The sequence below is a fragment of the Pipra filicauda genome, unplaced genomic scaffold (assembly GCF_003945595.2).
Source record: "Pipra filicauda isolate LSUMZ 115617 unplaced genomic scaffold, ASM394559v2 scaffold534_size341627_pilon, whole genome shotgun sequence".
NCBI classification, from domain to species: Eukaryota; Metazoa; Chordata; class Aves; order Passeriformes; family Pipridae; genus Pipra; species Pipra filicauda.
The window spans coordinates 255,077-277,264 of record NW_024104681.1 but is presented as its reverse complement, the minus strand read 5'-3'; the positions used below and the strand labels follow the sequence as shown (position 1 = coordinate 277,264).

The window sequence follows — 22,188 nt, the reverse complement described above, 5'->3', positions numbered from 1 at the left end:
TTTGGCTGTCAGATTTCATGGGTACAGAGTACAGAATGTTGTCATATTAGGTATTCAGTCATCCTTTGCATTATTTTGTCTGGTTTTGTGTTTTGCAGGCTTTGTTCCACGGGAAGTTCATTGACACTGGTTTCTCTCTGCCATTCTATAAACGGATCCTAAACAAGGCAGTAGGACTCAAGGATTTAGAATCTGTTGACCCAGAGTTTTACAACTCTCTCATCTGGGTAAAGTGAGTTTGACTTGATTTTGTTCTTGAAATAGCAATACAATGTTTTTGATTTTCACTTATATCAAGAAGTAGGTGTAAATTTATTACTAAAAACCCCACTGAGAAGTATAATCTCTCATTGCAGAGCAGAATGGAATTTCTACTGGAACTTTAGATACACAAAGAATAATTTGTTAATACAAAAGCCTTTCTGGTTCATTGACTATTCTGTGCAGCATGTTGGGGTCCATTTTTGCTGGTTTTTAGTAATTCTAGTTGGACATAGAGATGTGGAGTCTTGAACTTTATTGTTACAAATAAAGTGGCTTCAGTAAATTTCTGTGAGACTTTTCAGATAACTGATTAAAAAAATCAGCAAAAATCCATTTAATGTTTCTCTAGTACCTGATTTAGTTAGAAAACAAAGTTTAGTGCTACACTAACATGAAGTTAACAAATGTAGTTTATTATTTACTACCATGTCATTCTTTTGACTTTAAGGTTAGTATTGAAGATTTAATGCTTTAAGGAAGTTAATGCTCATGTATTTTGCTAGCTGTCCTGGGTTTTTTGCTCCAAGTTTAATGATTCCAGAGCATTCCTACATGCAGCCTTCATGTATGCATGGTCAGCCACATACCTGTTTGTCCATACTCTTTTGGAGTCCTCCTTCTCCACTCCTTTGCAGATTCATCTCCAGAGAGCAGCAAGTAAAAAGGATGTGGAATTTCTAGGCCATTATTATTTTGGAATTATGTATTATAAATATTTTAAGAAAGAATTTTTAAAACCCCTTAGATCCAAAGCATTGTAATTCTATACTGATTTTGTAATAGGAAGATGCCAGGATGACAGTCCATGGCTGATGTTCACCATTTGTTTCGGTAACAGAAGCGATTTTCCTTTCCCAGCAGTTAAAAAATAATTTAGAAGGGAAAAAGACAAATTCAGTTAATTTTTCTTTTTTTGCTTCTGATCCAGTAAAAGCAATTTAGCAGAAAAATTAGTCTTCCTTGTCACTAGAGACATAAAACATTTTACTTAAGAATCATACGAAGCCAGAGTAGTGTTAAACACGCTTCGAGAAATTCATAAAAGGTGAGGATAGATTGGTTTTTGAAATGCACAACTAAATATAAAACCCAGGATTTTCATCTCCTGTAGTACTGAATCTTGGAAGCATTACCTTGAATAATGAGGAGAGGAGAAAGCAGCTGTATGATCTGTTTAAGAATTGAGATAGGGATTTTGATTTGACTTTCAGAGCAGTATGTTCTGTACTCCATGTATGTGCTGTTAAAGTGCCTTCACTTTAATTCAAAGCAATTTCTGTAGTGATGAAAATATTCTAGACTGGAGTCCAGGAGGGGCTTTGCCCTTTCAAAAAAACACTTAAGGATGTGAAAATTGGAGGAAAGCCTTCAGAGCTCTGAGAGGGGATACACGGAGCCCTCAGTACAGACCCAGCTGCAGTGCAGCTGACCCTGCTGCTCTGAGGAAGGGACTGCACATTTATAGGGGAAAAGAATCACATCTGTCAGGGCAGACATCGTTTTTTTCCTCACCAGAAAAGCAAATTTTATAACTCTGCAGGAAGCTTTCAGTAGCTTTGAGTTCCTTGACACGGTTTGGAAGACTCACAGAATCACTGAGTTTGGTAGGGGACCTTTAGAAGTCATCTGTCAAACCTCTGTGCACAAAGTGAGCTACAGCAGGTTTCTCTTCTTTTCAAAGGAAGGGGTGATTTTGTCATCATCCATCCATCTGAAGCCTTCCCTCCTCCCCCCAGGTTTCCTGCAGTATTTTGGAAAGATGAAGTTCAGACACTCAGTTGCACCACGGGGCTCAATAAACCACAGCCATGCTTTCAAGACTGACATTTGTGTGTTACAGTTCAGGACAAATATCTTGAATTTGCGCTTTATTTCAGACAAAAATGGTCATCAAAAGCTCTGCATATGCAGGCAGTTCTTCACAGAAACATGTATCAACATAGAAATTAGTGTTGTACCTGTTACCCTTCTGGCTATTAATGCCTATAAAGAGAAGAGAGTTAGTTTTGGCTTCAGATTGTTCCTGTGTTGAAATTTCTTGGAGACTTCCTCTTTAACACTATTTGTACTTAATTAACTTAAGAGTTTGGGACACTGTAGTATATGTTTACAAAACTGCCATAAAAAGGCTGGAGTTAAGAGATTATTCATTGACCATGAAAAGTGGCTTCTCACCTGCTGTTACCTGTCAGTGACAGCTACCTTTGAACACATCCTTGCATTAGCTGAGAGAAGGGGCAGTCATGCCATGGAATCTGCAAAAATAGCATTGCTTGAGAAGCTTCTATTCCATAGACATTCCTCAGATCAGGAGGTAGTTGGTCAGCCTTGTGGTTGCTAAATTTGAGAGTTGTGCTGATCAGAAGTTTCCAATCAGGAGTACAATTCATGTGTGCACATTGGCAAAATGAGTCAGGACTTCTTGCAAAGCCATAATTATCATGTGCTCCACACCTTTTATCTTTAGGTTCTTCATGCTCATCTCCTTTATTGCATACAAGGTCTCAACACAGTTATTTAAAATTATACTTTCTTCCTTACAGAGAGAATGACATTGAAGAGTGTGGCTTGGAAATGTTTTTCTCTGTTGATAAAGAAATATTAGGTGAAATCAAAAGCCATGATTTGAAGCCAAATGGTAGCAACATTCTGGTCACAGAAGAAAACAAAGAAGACTACATCAGGTAAGAATAAGTGAAGACTTTAAAATACTCTTTCTGTCATTTTCTTTCTTAAGTTCTGGCAGCAAAAGACCATCTGTGTCACTTGAAGCATTGCTGAAATTTTGTCTCTGAGTAATTGCTGATGTTGGCAAAAAGTGACACTCATTTGGATCTCATGTTTGAAAGAGGAATATTGATAGAAATATGTTTCTAAAATCGCCTTTTCCCAAAGACTGTGGTTAGAAGAAAGTCCACTTTTTCTAGAGGTATTTAAGTTTAGCAGAACACCATCACAACAAATATGAATGTCAGGTATTTCATGAAAGCTCTGCACGTGTTAATTACTGTAATTATATTGCTTCAGAGCCTGCTGATACTCTACCCAGCCAGTGGTTTGGTTTGGGGTTTTTTTTAAGAACATTTCTGGATGCTTTCCTGATGATTCATATTTTTAAAAAATAGTTGCAATTCCATCTAGTTTTATCTGAACTGATGTCACAGTCTAATTGTAACAGGACAGTGTTATGAATGATCTCATAAATTGTATTCTCATAAATGAAGAATTATATTTGCAGTACCAGAATGTTTTAAAGCAATAGATTAGGAGAGAAGGAGCCTAAGAGCAATTAAGTCATACACTTGTGAACAGTGACCTGCTTTGTCCCTAGATATCCCCTCCTTCCTCAGTGTGCAGCAGTAGAGAAGCTGATTTAAGGTGTGAACTTCAACACACAGGCTTGGAGGATGTGCTTGCAAAAAAAATCACACATTGCAGGCACAAACTAAACTGAGTCACAGGAGAGTTTTCCTGTTTGTTATGATGTGTTCTGGAAGGCTTTTTCCACGGGCAGGGGGAGGGAGAAGGGAGTGGATTCTGTTTTCATCACATGAGGAATCTGTCACTTCAGGGATTCACAGGAAAGGTGGTGTTTGCAGAGGAAACACACTGGCATTTGGCAGGAGGAGGGAGGATCTGCAGAAAATCATTCCCTTCTAGTTTGTAGGAACTACAAAGTTTGTAGAAACTCCCTTCTAGTCTGTAGGGAGAGCTCAGATTCCAGTTTTACTCACTTTCTTTTGTCTTGCTCTTTATCTGCTTTAAATCCCCCAAGTTTCTAGGATTGAAATAAGAAATAGCCACCTCTCCTTTAGGCTCCAGTGCTCCTGACAGGTTAGGCTTGGATTTAGTATAATATCTGCTTCTCCTTGGGTTCAGGTTCTTTGAGTCTCCTGTCTGCTTTTCACCCTTTTATTAATGGAGAGTGGAGTTTCTGCCCCAGAGCAAAGTTTTAGCCTTAACAGAAACAAATATGGAACTTCCAAAGGGACACAGTCATTCTGGTAAGCCAGCAGTCCTGCTTGCTCTTTCCCAGTACAGCTTGACTTGGTTTTTACCTTGTCATGGATCATGACTGAGATTTCTGGGGAGAATATTGAACAAAATCAGCTCTGCATTTTGAACTGTCTTCAAATACCTCAGGACTGCTGTGCTCTCATGGAGGTAATCAGTGAAGAGATGCTGCCTCCTCTTTGAGTGTAAAATACTTCTGTAGCAGAATAGTTGGACACTTCAGGTTTAACTGAAAGAGCAAATGAAATCCTTTGCACAGAGTAAAGGTTACTAATGAAATTATACAATGCTCTATCCCCAGAACTTTCCAGACTTTCTGTATTTTTTTTAACTTAGCTTACATTTCATCTCAAAACAGGCAAAGATGAGGACTTGGGTTAGCACTGACCATTTAAATTACCCTTCCGTGTCTTCTTTTCCAGGCTAGTAGCAGAGTGGAGACTTTCCCGAGGTGTTGAGGAGCAGACACAGGCTTTCTTTGAAGGCTTCAATGAAATTCTGCCACAACAGTATTTGCAGTATTTTGATGCAAAGGAACTGGAGGTAAAGGATTGTTTGGCTGTTGCTGGATCCAGCTCATTACACATGAAATCCTCTTAACTGCAGTCAGTACATGTGAAGAGCAGAGCTCACTAAAGCTGACACCTCTGTTTTATGGAGGAAACTTTATGGAGTACTATTAGATTGGTGTGTTTTCCTGAACTTGCCTCTTAGCAACCTACATAGATGTTTCTAAAGGCCAAGATTCTGTCAGCAGAAATTTCTTACTGAGTTGCTTTTGTAATCCTGAGCAATTTGATTTGGCTGTTTTCAAAGAATGAGTAACCTGATAAAGGGAGATAAAGCCAGATATGCAATGAATGCTTGCATATAGATTGGACCTGGCTCTAGATGGGTTTGATCTCTCAAAATCACAATTTCTGAAGCATCTAAAAACCAAAAACATCAAAACAAAACATCCTGTCCCTAGTGGAGAATTTTATGGCTGGGCAAAGATAAACTGTTCTGGCTTGAATTGTCTGTGTAGAATCACAGAGGAGTTTGGGTTGGAGGGACCTTAAAGCTCATCTTGTCCCACCCCCTGCCATGGGCAGGGACACCTTCCACTGTCCCAGGTTGCTCCAAGCCCCGTGCAACGTGGCCTTGGACACTTCCAGGGATGGGGCAGCCACAGCTTCCCTGGGCAACCTGTGCCAGGGCCTCCTCACCCTCACAGGGAAGGATTTCTTCCTGAAACTGCAATCAGTTCCTTATGGCAGAGATGCTTTTTATTTTGTAGCCTCTCCAAATAAACTTCATAAGCAGTCAATATTTTTGTGTAGAAGTTTCAGATAAAGTTTAAAATCAAAAACAAGTGTACAGTTATTGCAGGTGCTGCTCAGGGTGGGTGCAGCTCGTGTGCTGCTTTGCTGTGTGGGAGGTCACAAAAGGAAAGTGATAACTTGTACTCATGCATGTATTTCCTTTTTTTTCCCCCCCAAAGGTGCTTCTCTGTGGAATGCAAGAAATAGATCTGAATGACTGGCAGAGACACACCATCTACAGGCACTACACCAGGACCAGCAGGCAGATCGTGTGGTTCTGGCAGGTTTGCAGACTTTGGTTTCTTGTCAGACCAGCAGAAGTCACAGAGCACAGCTACAGCTCAGGGCACAGAACCCTGAACACATCTGGAGAGTGCAAATATAAACTGTTACTGCTGATCCAGCTGTGGCACTTGTTTGTCTGTGGGTGATTATGATGTGAATATCTGAGTATCAAGTCAACTGTTTGTTTCAATTACTGTTTTTCAGTTTGTGAAAGAAATAGATAATGAGAAAAGAATGAGACTCTTGCAGTTTGTAACTGGAACATGCAGATTGCCAGTGGGAGGATTTGCTGACCTCATGGGTATGTATTAATAACCCCTCTAATGCAGCAGAGACTTTTTAAAAGAACCAAGTTATATATTTGTGGACATTTTAAGTGAATTTTATAATGAATGCTGTTTTGTAAGCCCTGCACATACTTGGAGCTATAATGGCAAAAGAGATGTATTAAGCTTCAAAATCACTTCAATTGATGCATTTTACCACATGCATAATTTTGATCCAGGCAGAGCTGTATAATGAGACATTTTTCTGTGCAAGTAAGGGTGATCTTTTCTTTGTTTAAGCCTTGCCTATTCCAGGTGTATTATATAGTATCATATAGTAATACAAAGGTAGCCAGACCTATGCCTTGTCTATTGGAATTTGTTACAGGGAGCAACGGACCCCAAAAATTTTGTATTGAAAAAGTTGGAAAGGAAAACTGGTTACCTAGAAGTCATACCTGGTGAGTACATAAAAACCCAGAATATCACTATTGCTCTGGTTTTTACTGACCACAACCTACTTGGAGGTGTTTTGGTAAATGGGTAATATACTGAAATGACTGGAACTCTGTAAAAGCAAACACAACTTACACCAATAAACTGTGTTGTTGAATAATAGCTGATCTTCTGGAAAACTCTTATAGCATGGAGTAGATTCCATTGCAAATTCCATGCATTTGTGTGTTACTGAACACTTAGAGTAACTAACAGTACTGTTTAAAGAGGTTTGTTATTACTGCACTCCACGTCTTCTTAGTGAAGGAGCCACATTCACACAGTCTTCCCTAGGGAAAAGGTCACTTCTACTCATTCCCTCAGGTTTTACCAGTTAGTAAAACCACACAAATTTAAAATTTCAAATCTGAATGATGACTCTAGTTAACCAGGTAGGAAGGGTTAGTGAAAACTATCACTGTTCAAGCACTCTGCTCTCAGAAATACATAAATTTATGTCAATAGTCAGCTTTTCACAGGGTATAAATCCCAGTATCCATCTGCACAGCAAAAATTAACCTGTTTTCATAACGGATTTTTTGTGACTGTTGAATTCTTTGTCAGTACCTAAGTTTTTTCTTTATTTTCAGTTTCAATCGCTTAGACCTTCCACCGTATAAGAATTATGAGCAGTTGAAGGAAAAGCTGTTGTTTGCAATTGAAGAAACAGAAGGATTTGGGCAAGAGTAGCAAAAATTTGCACCTTGAAGAATGAGAACTCCACACGATGTATGTTCTTCACTTCTTCTGCTTGTTGCACACTTCATTGTAAAGTAGACTTGACTTGGATTTATTTAACAATACTAATGTGTAAATAAATGGATGTTATCCTGAGGTTATCCACATTAACTCTGGATTTCTACTGAGCACCTTCAGAAATCAAATGAGCAATCAGATAATGGCTACAAGTGACTAATGACCGAAGTAGAGGTTTAATACAGCTTTGGGCTCTGCTTTGTTTTACCATTCATTAATTAGAATGTGTCCTTAATGACTGACAGATTTTTAACAATAGTTTTGTCTTTCCTTTTTAGTAGCATTTTTTGCTACTGGTGCACTGGGAAGTTCATTGGTAGCTGCAATGCTGCAGCAGCATCCTGAGCCCTCTCCACAGCAGTGTCAGAGCCAGCCAGCCTGGATCCACCTCTGTGCTGTGAGCAGCTCCCGTTCCTTAAGCTCCTTTTTCTAACTCAAGTGTGGCCAGACTGTTTTTCCCCACCTGGAGTCTGCTCACGTGCCAGCTGGACTCAAGCTGCTGTTAAGGGGATGTCAAACTGTGGCACAAATGCAGGGCATAGCTTGGCTTTGGTTTATCCCAACCCTGCTCCTGTCAGCAAAACAGACACCTGCCCAAAGTTGCTGGAACTGCTCTGTGCCCTCCGAAGGATTCTGATCTCTTGCTGTGTAACACATTTTAACTCTGAAATCAATATTAACACTGTGGTACTTCACTTGTTTTGCAAAAGACGAGCCCACCTGGGATTGCACTGATTGCCTTGAGGTCCCTGTTTGCAGGCTGATGTTTGTCAGCAGTGTTAATGGACATTGTCCTCGGTGTTTTTCCTACATGTTGCAGTCAGTTTGCTCCGAAGAGTTCGTTGGGTTCTCAGGAAGAGGTACAAAACAACTGGATTCAGAAAAGGATCCCACTCATCATCTCTGCGGATGAACTGATGTGTGAGACTGGCTGAGGCCAAGAGGATTAGGAAGTTCAGGCATGCATTACAGGTTTCTGAAATGCTGGAGCATCAGTAAATAGCTCAATAAAGTTTGAAACTCAAGTTTTTGGGAAGGTGTCTAGGCTAATTCACCCTCAGCTTCTTACAGCTAGTAACTTTTGTAGTGAGTTCCTGTTGGATTAACAGCATCCTTTTAGAATCTCTTAATATTCAGTTCTTTTCTGGTTTAAAGAACATGTTGCATTTTACTGCTTCTTTAGACTGAATGCACTTTTTGAGTCTGGTCAGCCCTTTCCCTGCCCAAAGGCAGACGCCAGTGAGATGAGCTGTAGCCACAGGGAGACGTGACACTTGAAATAACATGTAGCACATATGAAAGCACGCCTGCAGTTCAGAGCAGTGTGGCAGGACCTGCTTTGAAGACTGTTCTAGATAACAGAGCTGAAACAGGACAGTGGGAAAGTGTAAAACGGAACTTCCAGTCTGGAAAAGAATATTTCTTTCCTGCTGTCCCATCCGTCTGAACTGCAAGAGGGAAAAACTGCTTGGGGTCTGAGAAGAAGCAAGGCACTACAGGTTTTAACTGACTTAGGAGCGTGTCAGGGCGAAGTGGTAAATGCTCTGGGAAGGCAGGAGGGTGGGGCTGGAGTGAATAGCTGTTGTCAGGCATATTCAAAGAAAGGCCCAGGGAGGGTTGCTGGTGATACAGAAATGCCCCTCATTTAAAGTTTCGTGCTGGTGAGAACTCACCTTCATGGTCTGACTGGGAGGAAAATTGCCAACTTCAACATTTGGTTGTATTACATTATACAGCTCATGAGGAGAAAAAAAGCCTTATATATATTTTCTGTTTATATTAATTCTTATGATGAAATGTAGTTATCTAACATATTTACAAGAGAGAGTAAACTAAGCAAGATAATGCAAGATTAAGCTATGAAAAATAGTCTATGTTCTGCATATTGCTTTACGATTCATGTAGGGAACCTAGAACTATTGTTCATGTATAAATATCACCCAAAAGGCTGTCAGCCCTATATTTTTAAAATAAAGAATAGTTATAATTGAAATAGCCTTAGCCCTAGTTCTATAGGGTTTGGCTGTTGAATATTTTTATGGTTGAAATGTTTAGTTCAGGAAAAACATACCTGCTTGTATATATTTTTGATGTCCAGGATTCCACTTATTCCATTGTTTCTTTTAATTTAAATGGCATGTTTATATGTCTTTTCTGCTGTACCAGGATGGGAGGAAGGGGGCTGGATATCCCAAGCACCAGATATGATTTAAAAATATTGCAAATAAAGAATTCATTGAGAGGGGAAAAATAAAACATGAATAAAACATTAGATTTGGCCAAAATATAGAAAGCTTAAAGCAACTTCTCAGTGTTAAATTGGCAATATTTCTGAAGACACAAGTTCAGATTCCTCAGGCATTTGACTTGTGAATACTAACAAGTCTGTAAATTCTTACAGCATGTTGTGTTGAAAAAAAAGGAATTAATATGAGCCAGTGGTGCACTTTTCAGTTCTTTCTGGGGATCTGGTGAAGCAATACAGGGATGAGCCCAGAGCAGCCAATGTCCCAGATGACAGGTTAGTGTGGATTGGATTCACAAGTGAGATTTTCAGCAGAGATTAATGAATTTGTCTCCCACTACTTCAACTGATTTAGCAACCTGAGCTGCATAAAGTCATAGTATGTTACAAACATATGTTTATATGCAATTGTCAACTGATCCTAATTATCAAGTACTAAAAGAACTTTTATTTAGAATTTTCCCTCATGTGAGTGATGTGAGAAAATGAAATGCTGAGAATTAACAAAGCCTTATTGTTTTGGGTAGCTCAGGAACTGTTCATATACTAATGACATGCACAGTAAATACATCATGTCTTCATCTGACCTAGTATGGAAGTTTGGGGTTTTTTTAATCCAGTTGCGTGTGTTTAAAAATAAAAAGTTTTTTTTAATTATTCTGAGAAAAATAAAACAAAAAAAATGCTTGTTTAATTTTTAATTTTTATTTTTTTTTTTTTTTTGGTTTTGCATTTTATTACATGCTGCACTGGATTTGTATTTTCAACTCTGTTACATTGGTATCTCCAGCCCCCTTTTTGTGGTGTCTTTTAATTTTCTCCAAGATTCACTGTTTGTGTATATGTGCTCTAGTGAACTCGTGAAGAAACTGGGATCAGCAGCACTGGATTGTAAAATACTGTACTGAAATTCATTGTCGATATTTCCTTGCATTGTAATTTCAAATACTCAGGTAACTGTAACAGTATCTCCATAAGTCAAATACTTTTATAAAACTACTTAAAGAACTGGTAGTTCTGGTCATTTTTCCTGGTGTGTGATGGAACATCCGTGTGCAGATGAATTGTTTGGGGTCGGGCTGCCTGGAGTTGTCCTTCTAGCAGAGTTCTTTGGGAATGTTTCTTTCCTGAGACCTCTTCCACTGTTGTTAATTGCACTGGAAATTTATTAGGAGCTTTTGGACTCAATTCCTGGATTTTTAGTGCTTGCGGATGCTGCCCTGCGGAGCCAGTGAGGGACGTGGGCTGGAGGAAGGTTCTGCACGAGCCACAGTTGTAACATTTCCTTGTGGCACTCTTGTAGGGATAACAAAAATGAGGAATGACACTGCAAGTGGTTAGGATTGACAGCCACAAGGAGGGGGAGAAAGCTCCAGTGAGCCCAACCAGGTTTGTGTGTCCCTGATCCTCCCTGAAGGGAGAAGTGGCCTTCACGTTCTCCCTGTCATCAGGAGCCTCTCCTGCCGGCCTTGACCTTTCCCAGATAACTGAAATGGGCTTTGCAGTGACATTCCAGCTCCTCTGTGCTCACAGGGACATCCCGTCAGGTCTCAGGAACCTGGTTATGTCCAGTTTGGTCAAATGGTCCCTAAACAGGTCAGCCTGCCTGATATTCCTTGCTGCAGGCCTTCCCACGGGGTTCTCCCTTGGCTGACTTTCCCAGGTGTTCCCACAGGCCGGGTTAACACAGTTTTCGTAGTGGCAGCAAATCCCAAGGATGACTTTCTGTGCCAGGCAAATACAACAGCTATTGCCTTTTTCTGCAGCAGGGATGTTGGAGTTGCTTCCTCCAAGCCTTGGATGGGAACCACTTAACAGCATCCTATAGTAAGTTGTGGAAACTGGATGATCATCAGGGTCCCCTTCCAACCCCCATCATTCTGGGATTCTCTGATAAGGGAGATGGGGAGTTCCTCCCCCCTTCCCTGGCTGCATCCCCTCAGCTGCTGCCAGAGCCCCCTGGGACAGGGGCAAGGTGGGGAAGGCCAGTCCAAGGCATGGTACATCCCAAATCTCTGGGATCTGCAGCCCAAACCCCTGGGATGTCCCTGCCACAGCCCTGGGGATCTGTGTCCTGAGGGTAACCGCACCTCCTGCCCCTGCCAGGGAGAAGGGATGAGTGCTCTGCTCCCCCGGGGAAGGATCGAGGATGGGCCACAGTCTGGTGGCAAAACAAAATAATGCCCTGAAGAACTGCATCCCACGTAACCCCAGCTGTGCTCTGCGCACACAGCAGCAGCACTGGGCACTTTTCCTCGGGCTCTGCTTGAAGGGAGACGTAGAATGGTTTGGGTTGGAAGGGACCTTAAACAATATCTCATTCCACCCCCTGCCATGGGCAGGGACACCTTCCACTAGCCCAGGTTGCTCCAAGCCCTGTCCAACCTGGCCTTGGACACTTCCAGGGATGGGGCAGCCACAGCTTCTCCGGGCAACCTGTGCCAGGGCCTCCCCCTCCTCCCAGGGAAGGATTTCTTCCTAACATCTGATTTAACCCTACTCTCTTGTCAGTAAAGCTATTCCGCCTTGTCCTGTCGCTCCGGGCTCTTCTAAACAGTCTCTCCCCATCTTTGTTCCCTTCACGTACTGGAAGGCTGGAGGTTATTTGCGGGATCAAGGACCCGCTGAGCCGCCGGGAGCGGCAGCCACGGGGGATTTGGGTGTATTTGCGGACGTTTGCGGTGTTTTGTGGGGGATTTGGGTGTCTTTGCGGACGGTTGTGGTGTTTTGTGGGGGATTGGGGTGTGTTTGCGGACGGTTGCGGTGTTTTGTGGGGGATTGGGGTGTATTTGCGGACGTTTGCGGTGTTTTGTGGGGGATTGGGGTGTATTTGCGGACGTTTGCGGTGTTCTGTGGGGGATTGGGGTGTATTTGCGGACGTTTGCGGTGTTCTGTGGGATGCCGGAGGATGTTTCCCCGGCGCGGTCCCGCCCCGCGCTCGAAGCGCTTCCGGGGCAGCGGCGGGGCCGAGACGGGGCGGCGGCGGCTCGACAATGGTGGGTGAGGCCGGGCCGGGGCCGTGCGGGGCCCCAGAGCCGCCCTCGGGGGTCCCTGAGCACCCCCGGCCCTCGGGGCTCCCGCGGGCGGTGCCGGTGCCCCCTCGGCCCGGGCGGGTCCGGGCCCGGGCGGGACCCCCGAGGGCGGCGGGAGCTCTGAGGGGGCTCCGAGCCCCCGGCCCGGCGCGGGGCCGCGTTTGTGCGGGGGGTGCCCCAGCCCGGGGTCTGTCCCGTCCCGGGAGCTCGGGGGGTGCCCTCGCCCTCCCTGTCCCGGAGTCACTGCGGGAAAGGCGGGTCCTTCCCCCCAGCCTGGGGCTGGTCCCGGTGTGGGAGGCGGGGGGACCCCACAGCAAATCCTGCGGCTGCCGGGGCGCAGCCCTAAGGCTGGGAGCGGTCAGGAAAAAGGGGCTGTTTGGGGCTGTTTAATGTTCCGTGAGGCCCTGGATGTATTGTGATTTTATTGGAATATTCCAAGAAACTCGGGATGAATTGATTCTACTGTGATTGTATTGGAATTTTCTGTGAAACCCGGGATATGTTCCTTCTACTGTGATTGCATCGGAGGTTTCTTCCTGCCCCAGGAGTGTTGTTGTTCAGGGCGTATTCATGAAATTCGGGGATCAAAGTACGTGTCAAAAAATTTGTAAAGAAATAAGGGATGACCTGGGCTGTAGGTAGAGAATTGAAGTTATCTGATGAGATGTGTTTTTTAGGTGAACCCAGGAGTTCAGGCTTTCCAGATGAGAACAGGAAGATAAAGGCTGCTGTTTGGACGTGTAGCAAAGGGTATTTGACAGCAAATTGGCGATAGGAGAGTGTTTATCCTCCTTTTCCAGAGTGCATCTCTCCTTCCCCATGTCTCTTGTAGTTATCCAGCACTTTGTTAAGATAGTTTTTATTTGTTTGACGAGTTAAATATATAATTTTTTTTCTCAGTAATAATTTTGCTGCTCTGGTGAGCTATGCTGGCTGGTGAAGGTGTTGGACAAGCCCCAGGGTGGGAATAGGAGAAGCAGGACCTTCCCACGTCAGCAGCAGTGAAGTGTAAGCCCATCCCTCACCTGGGAGTTAGATCAGCTCTTGGTGGTAGAGGAAATTAAAAGCTGGTATCCTTCTGTATGGCTGCTGCTTTGCATCCAAATGTTTTTAAAGGTCCTGTGAAGGAAAGTATTTAATGAATCAGGACTTAAATACTGATAGTAAGAAGTCAAGAGATTACTTCTTAATTTCTTAAGAGATTTGCCATCATATTTCTGTCAGCATTTGTGCACCCCATAGCTTGTTCTTCATTTCACTCCCTTTGCCTTCCATTTGAAAATAATCCAGCATTCAGAAATTATCAAGAGTTTTGTTGAAAAGACTGAATCTTTCTGTGCTGTATCAGACAGAAAAACCTCTGCTCCACAAAGACCAGCCCAGGGGGTCCCACCCCTGATCAGGCACAGGTCGTGTTCCCAACAGCCTCCCGAGGAAAGTGGGTTAACAGTGCTGGGGCGGAGCTCGTGTTGTGAGGACAAGGGCTCTTCCCAGGGAACAGGGCTTGGAGAACGTGGCTGGGCTTGTTTGCTGAGGGAGGAAGTGCAGAGGGTTGTTCCCAGTGCCCAGGGAACACAGCCTTGGCCAAATGCCCCACGTAGGCCTCACCTGTCCTGGTTCAGGGGATTCCTGTCTCCCTTCCTTGACCATTTCTGTGGGACTCTGCCTTGCAGGATCTGAAAGATGCTGCCTGTCTCTTGGAATATTGGATTAAAAAATGCCATGTATTTCCCCAGCTGTGGTGCTGAGGGTTTCCCACCCTGTTACAGAACCCAGAGTTACATTTTGATCTGTGTATTGTAGCAGTGGAAGTTGTGCAGAAGGTACTGAAACCTCCTCTGACTTTGATGGTCTTTACAGAGAAGGCAAAGGGACTATAAGGGCCTGTTGCCTTGGCCTTGTTTGCATTTTCCCTTTTTTAAGCTGTAGTTTTTTATTGGTAGTGTTATAATCTTGCAGCCATCCCAGCATGACTCAGAATTCTAAGCAAATAGTGTTTATTAATTGCTTTCCCCTCACTTCTCTTATGAGTAATTGCTCTTAACAGTCATTTAATAAAAGGGAAGGTGATCTTGCACCCAGAATGTGTTTTTTTCCTACTTTTTTCATAAATTCCGTATCTATTTTCAAACATTACTTTTGTCTGACACCCAAATTGTAGTGGCCTGACTGCAACTTCCAGCTGCAAGAATTCACTGGGAGGGCTGGGGAGGAGGAGGGAGGGAAAGATGAGAGGGGAGTTCCACGTTTCCACAAGGTGATAATCACAAATGAGCGATGAGCAAAGACAGACAGAAAACAACAGCAAAGGTCCTGCAGAAAAGATGGTACCAAAGCACAGCCACTTTGCTGTACTGTGTGTGTTTGAATCACCCCTGTGCAGCTTTGTTTTCAGAGCTGTAACCCCCTGTTGACCTGTGCTTTCTCTGTTTGCAGGCTGAGGTGGAGGAAACACTGAAGCGAATCCAGAGCCAAAAGGGAGTGCAGGGAATCATCGTGGTTAATTCAGAAGGTGCTGTGTCAGCCTCGCTTCTCTGAGCTGTAACTTATTCTAACCCTGTGCTTGGGGGGCTGCTCACTGTGCCACTTAGCTTAGAGTCTGGCTTTAGCAGGGGTTTCTCTGGAACCAAAGCAGAGAGACTACAAGGGAAAACTGAGTTCCCATTTCTGCAAGCTCACTCTGTTATTTTAGGAAATAAATTAAGATAATTTGCAAAAGCTTTGAAATACTTGAGTTATGCCAGTGTTTGAGACTGTGTCTATCAAAACCTCTGTCAGTAGCACTGAGGCTCTCATGAGATGTGGAGTCTTGCTGCTGTGCATGTCCAGAGTGCTGCTGGCCTGGCAGACTCAAGTTCCTCAGCACTGTTTGGTGCTCGTGGCCTTGCAGGACTCATCAGGAAATTGTCTCTTTTTGGAGTCATTGAAGGGTCCAACAGAGCAGCTGCTTCAGAGCACTCTGAATACACTGTGAGCAGCCCTTAAAATTGTGTAATTATCAATTAAAATGGAATATGTCCTAGAAATGATCCTTAGAAAAGATGACAGTGGCTGTATATGAATATACTGAGGATCACATCACTGGGTACATGTAAGTAGCTTGTGTTCCTGCTCGCTGCTTTTCCTTGGTGGTGAGTAATGGGCTGTGCTCTCCAGGCTGAAGCTGCAGCTGTTGGAACCTGCGGCAGTGGTTCTGCCCTGCCAGGATTTAGCCCTTGGCTGCTGCATTGTTCTGACACCTGAGCTGGGTTTGACTGGCTCTTTGTGGGAAAACACAGCTAATGGGTGGCTGAAGTGTAGGGGAGGGAAGACTCTGGCCAAGCAGTGTGTCTGCCCTCCTGGCTGGTGACCACTGAGGCAGGGACCTCACAGGACTGCATCACCTGCTGTGGCTGAACGGTGGAGCCTCAGCCTTGGAACTGTGGGCTGCAGCAGCTGATGTCCTGTATAATCCCAGGCCCAGCGTGGCCTACGTGAGTCTCATTTAACTGTGGTGGTCTGGAGCCTTTCTGAAAGAAAAAGGTGTCCCCAGGCAGGAGAACCAAACTGAAACATTGGTATTTCCTCTCTCCTCTGCAGTTGTTTATTCTTGTTGTTATTTATTTCTAACTCATAAATAAATAAATGGAAATGCAAAGGTAGAGCACTGATGCTACTGCAGGTAAACAGTTCTCACCTACACTCGTGGTCCCAGATCTCAGGTTTTCCACATCTCATTGCTGTTCACGTTCTCCTTTTGCCTTTCAAAAGAACACTCCTGACCCCCGGTGCACAGCAGCATCTCCGGAGGTGGAACAGCCACCCCACTGGACCTGGTGGTGCCCGAGGTTGTGGAGTGTTGTCCCTGAGCCCTGCTGTGCCTTTCCTGCAGGTATTCCTATCAAAAGCACCATGGACAACTCCACAACCATCCAGTACGCCGGGCTCATGCACAGCTTCATCATGAAGGCGCGGAGCACCGTGCGGGACATCGACCCCCAGAACGACCTCACCTTCCTGCGCATCCGCTCCAAGAAAAACGAAATCATGGTTGCTCCAGGTAAAAGGGAGCGGGAATCAGGGCACCCAGCAGGATTGGTCTCTCACTGGCAGCCCAGGAGAAGCGTTCTGCCTGCTGCTGTGCTCACATTGGATAATCCCTTCTTGCCAGGGAGCTGTTCTGCTCTCTGCAGAGTTGAAAGCTTTTGTCACGGACCCAAGTTCGCTTTGTTGTGTTTGAGTGTGGGAAATCACTTCCCTCATTTTGCATTGATCAAAGGAGAAAGCATGAAACAGTGCTTGAGAGCACGTTGCAGCCTCTCATGCTTTGTGTTTTTCAGTATAAAACCCCAGGATTTGGAAAGGAATATGTTTTGAGAGTAGTTTCCATTCAGAATTGTGGACTGAGTGAGAAAACAAAACAGTCCTGATTTTCCAGTTCTGAGGAAAGTATTAGAGCTACATTGTAGCTGTAATGATGAGTCCTGGAATACAGCAACAGCAGCCTGCTTTTCAGGAAACATTCTCAGTATTCCATCAAATTCAGTGAGTGCAGTTCCCTGATGTGGCAGGAATTCAGCTTCTCCCTGTGTACTCCATGTGGATGGTCCTGATGGAGAGGCCAAGGAGGGGATGGCAGTTGCCTCGGGCACAGGTCAGGGCACATCTTAATGCAGGCTCTGGTTTATGCTGGGGCAGCCTCTGATTTCCACAGGAAGGATGGAAAGATTGCTCCAGGAAAAACACGACTGCAGCCCACAGTAGGAGGAGGGAAACCACTGCCTTGCACTGCTGGCTTTGATTGCATCATTGCATGTGCTAGTCACTGTTGTTTCCTGGCACAAACAGGGTTAACTTCAGCTGCCTTGGGAACATGAAGTTTCTAAAACTGAGACTTTATCATAAAACCCATAAAATAAGTGATCTGATACACAGAGCCTGTTTTGCTTGTTGAGAACCAATATCGGGGCTCTGGAATTCCCACAGTGTATAAGGGAGATGTGAAAAATCCTGGAATTTACTGTTTCTGTGAACAAATATCAGCAATGAAAGAATAATTTTCTTTTTTTTCTTTCTCTCCAGATAAAGACTATTTCCTGATTGTCATCCAGAATCCAACTGAATGATTGCACTGACTTGGTCTGTTTTTTTTTCCACTTTGCCCAACTGTTTTTTTTTAATTTAATGGTAAAGAATAGAGCATTAGTGTTAACTGTGCTGTGCCACTCCAATAAGGTTTGGAAAAACAAAAGCAGGTGGTTTGCTGTCCACAAACAGCAAAAATGGCACTTTTTTTTTGTATCACAAGTCGTTTCGAGGGAGAGCTGGTGAGTTAGAATTGGGCAGTAAAAAATGCAACAGATTCTTTTAATAGCTAAAAAGATAATATAATAAAATTCTAATAATAACCTAAAAAGGCTATTCTTTGTATGCCTCCATGCCTCTGTCACCACTGAGCTCTGCTTTGACACTACTAGTTTTGAGTGGCTGTAAATATGACTCTGCCTGTCCTCTAGTTCTGTCTTACTCTGTTGGTTTTAGTTCCAAAAGGTCTGACCATATCATATTAAAATATGTCACCAGTGACTGGTTTTGTCTTATGTGTTTTTCTTCTGGAGATTTTAAGTATTCTGGTGATTGACTGACTTTTTATTCAAAAAGTAGAACCTTCCTAGGACTGTTTTTACCTTGTCCTGTTGCTTTCTCTGAACAAGGATTTGCTCTAAGGGCACATGCAGTGCACTCACAATTGCCTCGTGTTGGAACATTTTCCCACCTCTTTCTTTCAGTTCCAGAGAGAATTTTCATGGCCAAGTAAGGCCATCGAGGCTGCCCATGGAGCTCCCAGACTGCCACTTCAGTAGCCAGTTTGACCCGGTATCTTCCTTTAGTGTTTTTTGTTTGATGGCCATTAAGGACAAAAAAAAGTCATGTGGTCCCTCTCAAGCTACTAAAGGGGTTGTTTTGATTGAGTTTTTCTTCAAAAAAAACAAAAAAGAAGCAGGGTTGGGGGTGCTGCAGGCAGTGCAGCTTTGGAGAGTTCAGTAAAAATGTTGGTGTTGACTTGGGCACCTGTGGCTTTCAGAGCTCAGTGGTGGGCGTGTGGGCACTCAAACAGCCCAGGTAACCTCCATGTTCAGCTTTTCTTCTGTGCATTTTAACACCTGGACATTAATTTACAGACTGCCTCTGTCTTTTAGGTGGTGTTCACAACCCTGAAGGCCAGAAATGCTTTTTGAGATTTGTAGTCAGCCCTGCAGCATCTGGGTCAGGGTGATTTACAGCATTTGGGGTGTCTCAGCTGCCATCATGACTCCGTGTTGGCTGCTCCTGTTCATGAACTGTTTCTCCCACTTCCTTGGGTCTGGTTTAAGCCATTCCACCGAAGCAGGGAATAGGGTCTGGAATCCTGTTTGGCCTTTGGAGCAGCTCCTGGTACAAAGCAGGTTGTACAGTGCCTGTGATCTGCAATAGTTGAATGCTGTCTCCCAAGAAATGACCTCCAGCAAGCTGAAGTCTGGATAATAACAGAGTAGTGAGGCAAGGCAGGAGAAAAATGTGACTTTAGTGATCTCTCTCTGTTATTGTTCATAGTCCAGAGAAATGTTTCCTTGGAGGTGGTGACCTGCTTATGGATTTTGGCTTTCTCAAGTAGGTGGTGGTGCTACTCCCCTGAACAGTGAACCATCTGTAGTGCCCTGCATTCTTTTGGACACTTCCTTAAGGATAACTGTCCTGCCAGTGCCTTTGTGTCATAGGAGCCTGGGAGAGAGAGTGTTGAGGTGGGTTTTGTTTAAAACAAGCTGTAACAAATAACCTATTGCAAAACAAAGATCACGGCCTTTTTCTGGGTCGAAATCATAAACTTGCAGTGAAATGACTCAGCTCCTGCTGTGTGCTGGTTGGTTTGGGTTGTTGGGGTTTTTTTCCCAAGGGCTGACATGAAATATACTCAGGAATTTGAATAAAAGGGTCTTAAGAAGCTGGGTTTGGAGTCTGAAGGAGCTTGTCAAATCTATCTGGGCAGGGCCTTGCTAGTGCCACCTTTACACTTTGCATCCAAATTAATTCTGATTTATTTCTAAAAAAGGAGAAGGGGTGGAGGAAGCTGAAGAACGACACCTTCTATTTAGTTACTTGCTATGGAGAAAAAGTGTCTTGGATCAGGAGCATCAGAGGGTCACAGAGCTCTGACCTGCAGCAATTTTCCTGTATGTAAGTTTAGGGGAGAATTTCACTTTCTTTAAGTTACCTTAAATAGGGCCAAAAAAGAGATGGATGGAGTTGAGCTTCTTGTCCTGTGCTTGCTGAGTCTGGGCCTGGTCATTGGTATGGTAAAACCATTGTCAAATTGAGGAAGAGTAGAAAAACGAGCATGATGGTTCCAGTCCTTTTTCCTGGGCAGAAAGCACATGGATCACAGGATGGCCTGAATAGCCTGTGCCCCTGTGCCTGGGAGCTGCTCTGTGGAGGGGCTGGGGACTGACCTGGTTTGCTCTCTTGGAGAGGTCAGTTTTGGTGCATCCCTCACTGAAGGCAGAGGAAGCATCTGCTGCTGGGATGTGGAAAACAAACCCTGACACATTACCAGGGTAGTGAAAGGGAGTTTGGGGAATGGCTCTGGGCCATGAACAGCAGCCCTTGAGGCCCAAGGACGTGCTCTCCTGTGCTGACCCTGCTCCGAGAGAAGGCTCTGGCAGAGGAATGGAGGTGACCCTGCAAAAGCTTGGCTTGTAGACACTCATCTTCTGAGGAGCTTGTGTTGGCTCCAGTGCCCTCCCAAGCAACTCTTCATCTGCCCAAGGTGGCTGATGACAGTGCTCCTCCTCACTCAGGAGCTGTGGCTGCCCCATCCCTGGAAGTGTCCAAGGCCAGGTTGGACGGGGCTTGGAGCAACCTGGGCTGGTGGGAGGTGTCCCTGCCCATGGCAGGGGGTGCAGTGAGATGAGCTTTAAGGTCCCTCCTAACCCAAATCATTCTGTGGTTTTATGTTTGATCTCAACACTTACATGTAACTACATCTCTAGGGCATGAAGGCAGAGCCCCTTTCACTGCGGGGCTGTGCTCGTGTGGGCAGAGCTGCAGCAGCTCCTCAGAGCCCTGTCAGCAGCAGGAGAAGCAGAGGCAGCTGGGGCTGTGCAGGGGCCAGAGCTCAGGCACTGCCCTGCCAGCACAGGCCTGAGCATCAACACAATTCTGTTGAAGAAAACACACTTGACCAGCATCACAGGATTTCTCCAGGGACATTTCCCTCACTGGTGTGGCTCCACAAGCACCCAGGAGTGCTCCTGGTCAGCACAGGTGGAACGCTGGCAGGTGGGAAGCTCCTTGCTGGTTCCAGGTCGTGTCAAGACAGCTCACTGATGCCTTTACCTTTGAGTGCTCCAGGGGGGTTGGGATCTGAAATGCACCTCCTTAAGTGAGGAGTTTTGCCAATGGCATCAGTAAGACCAGGCAGGAGAGGCACTAATGTGTGCAGGGTTGATCAGGAAGCTGAGGGCTGAAGGGTGTATAAATCACGTTGTGCTGTATTAGAAGTAAAACTTCCTTGATCAATGTCCCATTTCTGTAAGTACCTTAACATGCTAAGAAGCTCCAGAGCTTCAATGAAATGGGGTCTTTTCTCCTTCTCCAAGTGTATGAATAATCTTCTGTGGAATTATGGCCCCAGTCCTGCAACGAGGTCTGCATGGACAAAACCAGGGATGACATCACTACATTGGAAGGAGTTCCACATTCCTCTCATCGAAAAGGGGTTCACACTTTATAGCAATAAATAGTAAACCCCTTTGCCTGAGGACGCAGTGTGTAAGGTTCACCTTTCCATGTCTGATTCATCATTCCTGCTTTCCCTTAGGTATTCTCTGATTAACAGGACCTATATCAGAGGTTAATGTCTCTCCCTGTATCTTAATTATGAAAATGAGTCTGAAGAGATTACACTTCCTTACCAGCGTGGGCTTATCTAACTACTGTTTGGTCAAGGAAAATCCATGGCATTGGCCATGAAAGTGTTTCCTTTCTTGGGTAAATTTGACAAGGAGAAAAGAATTTGTTCAATTCTCATTAAACATATTTTTCTTTTAATTGGTGACACAAGAATCAGAGCAGTTCTTTACCAGCTGCATCTTTCATGTCCTTTTTTTACCAAGGCTGTACTTAATCCTTTAACATTTTGCATCACTCGTGTTTGGTGCCAATTCACAGTAGCAGTGAGACCTTGCTCCAACATGATACACTCCTGTTGCAGTGTACAGCGAGGAGGGATGTTAAACCTGGTTCTTGGTGAAGCACTGAGGCTGTGTTTGCAGTTGTTTTTGATTCATTTACCAGCTCCAGAAATAGCTGCCCTATTTGTAGTTGTGCTGCAGGCTTTGAAATATTCAGCACAGCCGTGGCTCTGGATGCAGCAGGGAAAACAAGGGGCTCGTTAGCTGGCAGATGATCGGGGAGACGTGGGAATTGCAAATGTCTGAGAGTCTGTGTGAGGGCGGTTCGTGTCCAGATTTGCTGTCTGGAATCTCCCAGGCACAGCCCGGGTTGGAGCT

General features: G+C 44.3%; 2 protein-coding genes across 5 annotated transcripts in view; both read left to right on the top strand.

Annotated features, from left to right (window-relative positions):
• ITCH (itchy E3 ubiquitin protein ligase) overlaps window positions 1-10,298 on the top strand; it is a 54,810-nt gene extending 44,512 nt beyond the window's left edge. For 3 of the 4 annotated variants that reach the window (XM_027719114.2, XM_039387150.1, XM_039387151.1), the window contains exons 18-24: window positions 99-232; window positions 2,808-2,948; window positions 4,701-4,821; window positions 5,762-5,866; window positions 6,072-6,168; window positions 6,522-6,594; window positions 7,219-7,467. In XM_027719114.2, the coding sequence (XP_027574915.1) occupies window positions 99-232; window positions 2,808-2,948; window positions 4,701-4,821; window positions 5,762-5,866; window positions 6,072-6,168; window positions 6,522-6,594; window positions 7,219-7,318 (771 nt within the window). In that variant the 3' untranslated portion in view covers window positions 7,319-7,467. Of the gene's footprint in view, window positions 1-98; window positions 233-2,807; window positions 2,949-4,700; window positions 4,822-5,761; window positions 5,867-6,071; window positions 6,169-6,521; window positions 6,595-7,218; window positions 7,468-8,204 lie in introns of those variants that run through there. The other variant, XM_027719116.2, reaches the window with a different exon arrangement.
• Window positions 10,299-12,511: 2,213 nt separating this feature from the next.
• Window positions 12,512-18,226, top strand: DYNLRB1 (dynein light chain roadblock-type 1). The gene is made up of 4 exons (XM_027719112.2): window positions 12,512-12,625; window positions 15,098-15,173; window positions 16,533-16,700; window positions 17,723-18,226. Exons 1-4 carry the CDS (start codon window positions 12,623-12,625, stop codon window positions 17,764-17,766), a joined length of 291 nt encoding a protein of 96 aa, XP_027574913.1. The 5' UTR covers window positions 12,512-12,622; the 3' UTR covers window positions 17,767-18,226.
• Window positions 18,227-22,188: the final 3,962 nt, after the last annotated feature.